This window comes from Epargyreus clarus, unplaced genomic scaffold (genome assembly GCF_041222505.1).
Source record: "Epargyreus clarus isolate Ecla_fem2 unplaced genomic scaffold, WU_Ecla_fem_2.2 ptg000007l, whole genome shotgun sequence".
Classification (NCBI taxonomy): Eukaryota; Metazoa; Arthropoda; class Insecta; order Lepidoptera; family Hesperiidae; genus Epargyreus; species Epargyreus clarus.
The window spans coordinates 7,157,888-7,164,872 of record NW_027332215.1 but is presented as its reverse complement, the minus strand read 5'-3'; the positions used below and the strand labels follow the sequence as shown (position 1 = coordinate 7,164,872).

At 35.0% G+C, this 6,985-nt stretch overlaps 1 protein-coding gene across 1 annotated transcript; it reads right to left on the bottom strand.

The window, feature by feature from the left end:
* Positions 1–1,536: 1,536 nt before the first annotated feature.
* Positions 1,537–5,345, bottom strand: LOC140743311 (uncharacterized). The gene is made up of 2 exons (XM_073074479.1): positions 5,165–5,345; positions 1,537–4,556 (listed from the first exon to the last, which is right to left on the bottom strand). Exon 2 carries the CDS (start codon positions 4,554–4,556, stop codon positions 1,908–1,910), a length of 2,649 nt encoding a protein of 882 aa, XP_072930580.1. The 5' UTR covers positions 5,165–5,345; the 3' UTR covers positions 1,537–1,907.
* Between the last annotated feature and the right edge of the window lie 1,640 nt (positions 5,346–6,985).

Here is a 6,985-nt window from a genome sequence, read left to right as displayed (position 1 = left end):
AAGTTACATACAATTAGAAGTTTATACGAAATTAGTCAGTAATAATAATTCCACAAAATGCGATAAACAGTCACTGCGCTCACAGCCCCAGACTAGAATTCCCTGTATCATGGGTACCATAGACATACACAATGACGAATACATAAACACCCAGACCCAGAACAGATATCTAAACTGGATCGGATCGGGATAGAACCCGAAATCCTTTGCGCGTCAGACCGGTATGGTGAACGCTCTGCCACGCGGGTGTCACTATAGTAATAAAATGTCATTACAATTAAATAAAAGTTTATAAAATTACTATGTGAGGTATCAAAATTATAAATATATTTCTATGTTACCGCAGTACAAGCTCTGTACATTATAACAGGGCAAAGTCCCAGGGCGCCGGTGCTGGGGCGGGGTCGCTCGCGGCAAACTGTGCCTCATTCGACCGTAGCCGCCGGCAATCAGTTTTTACACTTGCGAGTAGTTTGACGATAAGGGTGCAATATTTAACGGTATCTACTTAAGAATGAGGGGTCCGAGGTTCAAATCCTTCTCATTTTTCAAAGTTATGTGCGTATTACAAATTAATTATCACTTGCCTAAAACGGCGAACGAAAACATCGTGAGGAAACCTGCTTATCTGAGAGATTTGTATAAAAAAATCTCAAAGGTATGTGAAGTCTACTAATACAAACTTGGCCAGCGCGGTGGACTATGGCCGTATCCTTCTCATTCTGAGAGGAGACCCCTGCCCAAAAGTAGAACAATAATGGGGATTTCCTTAACAAAATAAATAGCTTAATCGCCTTTGACATTTAAAATAGGTAAGGTGTGTTGGGGTAAGAACGGACGGAATTTTGGCCAATTGAAAGGATGTTCTAAAACCTTGATTTTCTCGACATTATTTGTATATGAATCACTGAAATGTGGCGCAAACGGTTCTTTATGAAACGTGGATTAGCTTTAAATTTCGTTTGTTCATTTAAATTAAACCGTCCTTGAGTTATACGTACGTAAAAATAAGTCTTACTTTTTTTTGGCCATTATGAAAAAAATTACTTTAGGGGTAAGTTCGGATGGTCCTTTAAACGCAGTTCTATTGCTTAGAGAATAAGGTGTATAAAAATATTTATCCGAACATTTACGCTCAGAACGATGTGCAAAAATGAGTTATATACAAGTTTGCATAAAAGTGTTCTCATATTAATATTATTTTTTTACATATTGGCATCCGATCTTACCCCAGATGCATATTTTTTTACATTTTGTGATTCTCAAACTTTGTCTTGCTAAAAATTAATTATCCCCATTTGAGGGAAAGATCGAATGGATGCGATTTTTGCTATTTGCTGGAAGTATGTAGGTGGAAGTATGTAGGTGGAAATGTGTGAAGTATCATAAGATATTATTTTAAATATAAGTAGAATTGCACAAAAATAGTGCACAGCTGAATATAGTATTTATTTTGGAATGTATAAGTGGAATGTATAATTGAAGTAATAAAAGTGAGTCAGTTCACTTGATGTTCATAAATAAAAGTAATAAGTATTAAGAAATAAATCAACTTTATTAAATCACAAATCCAGTTAGATGAAAGTTATCTAATAAGTTATTAACTTAATAGGTAACTATATATACTATATAACTTACAAACAATAAAAACTTGAATTTTATAATTAATAGGAATCACATTAGGTATCACTTTGTACTTTAAGTCGGTATACTTAAACATTACGGCTAAATAGCTACTTAGTATCACTCGTGAGATCATAATAGAAATACTCTGGCGAACAAAATATACATAAACAATTAAGGCAAGACATTTTCTTATATACTTAAATACGGAAAGATATCTAGTTACTACCTAGTATTGCTTGTCAGTATCTTAATTGAAATATCTTAAATAGAAATAAAAAAAATTAAAAGTAAATTGCATCACCATCGTCCATGATGGTATACTTTGCTGGATTTTCTTGAATTTGTAGTAGTCTTATTTCTTTAACTATGTTTATATCAGGTACAAAATCTCGATCTTCAATTTTTGGAATATTAAAAAATACGTCCGTTTTCTTTTTAATGGTCTTATAGAAGGATATAGTGTAGAGTTTTGGTTTTAAATTATTGATAGCCTCAATGACACCGGCATAATATCTCCAAGCTTTTTTAAAATACCTAACTAGAACTGTATCTCCAATTTCGTATGTTATCGAACCAGCGTTATACTCATCCTCTTCATGGTAGCTGCCGTCAGTTTCAATTTTATGTTTCTGGTTTGTTTCAAGTTTGGGTTGTTTTAAGGTAAATAGATCATAGTCTTTTTCAATTGGTTGTAAGTTTAACGATCCGTGAATTTTATAAAAAGCCTGATTTTCAGGTCTCAATTTAATGGAAGACAAAATAGTGACTTTATCGTTTTTATTTTCACAGCCCTGTTCTTCTATATTACCGTGTTTTTCTGGGATCTTGTCACAATCGATTGGGTCTATTTCGGTGAACATATCACAGTCAAATAATTCCACATCATATAAGTCAGAATCACTGTGAACGCTCATTAGAAGGCTTTCATCTGTCGTATCAATACTAGAAGTTCTCTTTCGTTTTATAAATCTTTTTTTTGTGCCTGTATTTTGAGTAGATGTTATATTCTTGTCCTTTCGCGATTTACGCTTTCTTGTTGTGGTTCCTTTTTTGATCGTCCTTTGAACTTTTGAATCTGTCAAATTTATTTTATCATCCTTCTCACTTCTCACTCTTATATCCTTAATTTCATTATTATTCTTTCCATCATCCAAAGTTATATTTTCTTTATCAGATTTGGTTTTCTTTCCTATACCTTTTCCTTTTACTGTTATATATTGTTTTCTATTTGTCTGATCTGTCAAAGTTTGTGAAGGGTTTGTAGGTTTTTGTTGATTCCTTTTTTTCTGTATTCCCGATGGTCCAGGTTTAGCAGGATCTTCATTTTGTTTCCTAGGTTGAGGTTGTTTTCTTTTTATCTTCTGTTTGGTTTTTTGAGCTTCTTTTTCTTTGTTTTGTGCTATTTCGTTCTGTTTTTGCAGGAAAGATTTTGTAATCACTTCTCCACCTTTTGCGACACGTTTTAATTTAGTAGCAATCTTGTTGTTAGTGTTTGCAGGTTGTTGTGCAATTTGTTTTAAAAGTAAATCTTCAAAGGAAATGTGGTCTTGGTTTTCAGGGTTCAATGCAGATGAATTTTTGTTTGCAAGATTGGGGTTGTTAAAATTAAAAACAGGGTCAGATCTGTCATTAAAAATTATTGTCTTGTTCACTGCCTCTAAACATAAATGCTTCAGGAGTTTAGGTTGTCTGAGATGATTTTGAAATATATGTTTTTGCCATCGTATGTAAGCATTTGGGTCGAATTTTTCTTTGGATATTACAGAAGCGTTAAATGGAAAAATACCACCTTTCTTAAAACCATTTTTTATTACTTCTGGCTTTACTTGTTGCCATGCGTCTGCGAACATTTTGGCAAAATATTGTTTTCGTAACTTAATACCAACGTTTTGCCGCTGCCATTTCACAAGGTTTTTATCCCAAGTATTCTTGAAGGACTTAAAGACGGCCAAGTCAAGCGGTTGTAAAAGGTGGGACGTATGTGGTGGAAGCTTAAGGATGGTTATGTTGTGTTTCACTGCCAATTCTACTACTTTGTCGTCAACATGACTAACATGTCCATCGTACAGTAACAAGACCGGTCTATCATCACCCAAATTGGGAATGACAACGTTTAACATGTAGTTGAAGAAAATTTCACTTTCCATCCACCCGCGCTTACTTGAGGCATAAGTAAGCTGAAAGTCGTAGCCTACGTTCTCCACCATCCACTGTTGATATAAGTATTTTCCCTTATACACTATCAAGGGGTCTAATTTCTCACCTGCTGCATTCACAGTGGTGAGAACAGTTATATTCTCTTTGGCGCTTCCGTAAGTGGTCCGCGTGCAAGCTGCTCCTTTGGCGCCTACAACTTTTGTCCTCGTAGGGTCTAGACATAACGAAGTTTCGTCCAAGTTCCATACGCGCTTTGGATCATCTGTTAGATTTAATTCAAGCAGGGTCTGTTCCAACAGTTTAAAATACTCACTGATAATAAAAGGATCGGTCATTTTCTTTCTGAGGTATTCTACAGGTTGCGGCTTTTTAATGGACAAATTATGTCTCCGACAAAATGCGATAAACCAGTCCGCTCCTGGTCTTCCATTATTAAAAGGGCAATTTAAGCAATTTTTGTTTATAAATTCTTGGGCAATGTCCAAAACTTCCTCTCGAGACAATCCCCACCCCCATTTTTCGAGAACACGAAGAGAGTTGGCGAGTCTATCTTCGTGTTCTTTTGGAATTGCTGTTGCCCTGCCGAGTGTACTGCTTATCTTTCTCGTCTTGTTTAGGACTCTGTCACTAAGAGTGGATGTTGGAATACCGTACTCTCGTGAAGCAGCAGCGTACGTAAGTTTTTTATCTTTTATTTTTTGTGCAACTATCTCCAGGTCTTCTTGTGTGTATGACATAGCTCGCGTGGTTTTTCTAGTGTAATTTCGCGGCATCTACAAGTAAGTATATATTTTATAATGATGTAAATCTGCCAATTTATATGTTAGAAGATTAATTAAAACAACAGTTATGTTGTTTGTCTTATATCTACATGTAGTTGTTAGAAAAAGCGTAATAAAAAACAATTCTTGTTTTGTATCTTCAAGACTAATTTGTAGACGTAGTTTTAATCAATTCTAGTATAATAATAGTAAAAATGTAATAATTATTGTACTATAATTTAATAATTATTGTGCTATAATATGTAATAAATAAAAAAAAATTCAAACAGTTTTCTCAAGACGGCAGAATAAGAATAAAATATATCTGAAGAAATAAAGTTAAAACATTTTACGAACAAAATAATCAAGAAATAAAAGTTTGACAACCAATGCTTTCGATTTATACGGGCGAAGATCATGCGATCTTTACCCGTGAGGGGTAACACCGGATATCAAGTAATAGTGATCAGAGGATTATATTAATCAGATCAATATGAGGTTTGGTACTAAAAACTTATTATTCAGACGAAATATCAATGAAACCAGCTATATTTTCCAGAAATTATTCTAGTTAAAGTTCAAGGGAAAGATCGGATATGAGAAAAAAGGACAAAAATTACCTTGATTTTTTAAATTCTCCAACACTCGCGTTCGGTTCGTTCGAGCGACGGACGGGAACTGCGGGGCGCGGAAACACAATATGGCGTCATGCACAATGTTGCCTACATTAAAAAATACGCTCGCATTTGGGAATAATTTGAGTCATACGGTCTTAACCCCTTTCCGGACTTACCCCAACAGACCTTAAATTTTGTCTTTTACACTAAATAATTTGGACTAATAGTTTAAAAGTTATCACGATAAGAATGACTTGACCGGAGTGATATTAAAACACGTGAATATACGAACGAGGCATACACATGAACGTCGGATGCTATTATTTGAAAGTATATAATTTCGGCTACATTGGGTAGATATATCATGTTTTTTGTTTAACGAGGATGAAGCCGTTTGTGTATTTATACTCGTACGTCTATATCATCCACAAGACGAAATGTTAATCAGTGACAATGAATATCAAAAGTGTCATTATGCTTATCAACAAACGAACGTTTTTTTGATGCATTTTTTTATAATATAGGAGTAGCAGACAAGCATAAAGTCTATCTGATGTTAAGTGGCTATTGCCGCCCATGGACATCTGTAATTAACCCCAGATAGGATATTCCTATCTGAGGTGGACCATAGGTGCGCCGCTAACCCGAGGACTAAGCTGGATCGCCTCGGAAAAGTATGTCTCCCTTTACCCTTTCAAACCAGAACACAACAGCGCTTAATACTATACTATACTGTTAATAGGCAGAAATAGGTGTGGCGTTGGTGCCGCCGGAATTGAACCACAAAGGGTTCTACCACCTTCAAAATACAAAAATAAATAAATAAAATAAACAGAGGTTCATTTGTCCTTCCTAATTGTTTATGTTATTTATATATCGCAACAACGCTGAAATTAAATAGGTGTTCCTTTCCACAAAGCAGTCCGCCTTAGCTCCAACGGAGTTTACGACCCCAGGCACAAAGCTTCTGTGTATTGCTATAAGTGCATGTTGGCAGCAAAACTTGGAACCTGAGAAATAGAAATAGTCCTGTGTGTGACTCCTCTGCGTAACTCCAACTTACAAAGTTATGCCTCTATATAAACCTCTGTTCTATGTCGAACTTTACTGAGAACTAACTTAAATTGAATGTCTATGACTGCAGGAAAGTAGAAAACTAAGAAATTGCTTACGTAATGTTATTTATATGTAGTTATGAAAATAGAGATTATGTAGCTGATGAAACCTAAAAATACTTGTTGTAAGTAACATTTGTAACGTTTAATGTATTAGCCAATATAAATAACTATGACTGGGCCTTTTAATTTTAAGATTACAATTTTATCACTTAAGACTTTGTGATAGGAAATAATTCCCATATTATATTCTATGATATTGTGTTAAGCTAAAAATATACTGTAATTACACCTATATTAAACCAATATTACTTAAAATACTTCACGAATTAATAAATACATTTATTAAAGACATTGAACGGGTCAGACAAGGGCCGTGGCAGACAAAATCACACTTTCTGTACAATAAATTTGACAGGCACGGCCGGTGTCTCCGCGGTCATGTTATGATAGATTTAAAGACGTAAATCTAGAAGAATAATATAGTTATGTCTGCCACGACGCCTGTTTGACACATTGCAGACTCATCCTCATAAAAGAGTCTCCACTGATGCGAGCATTGACCTTGCTCAATGGCTTGGTGGAGTGGAGTCCAGCTGTTGACATTTTCTGCACATCCCTCGCTGAACTTCGCAGCGCAGTAGGAGAGTACAATGCAAAGCTTTAAAACGAATTGGAAAGACCTCTGTAATGTTTTATTGCTTTATTT

Excerpts from the sequence above, each read along its gene's own strand:
- LOC140743311 (XM_073074479.1), bottom strand. The coding sequence starts at position 4,556 with ATGCCGCGAAATTACACTAGAAAAACCACGCGAGCTATGTCATACACA.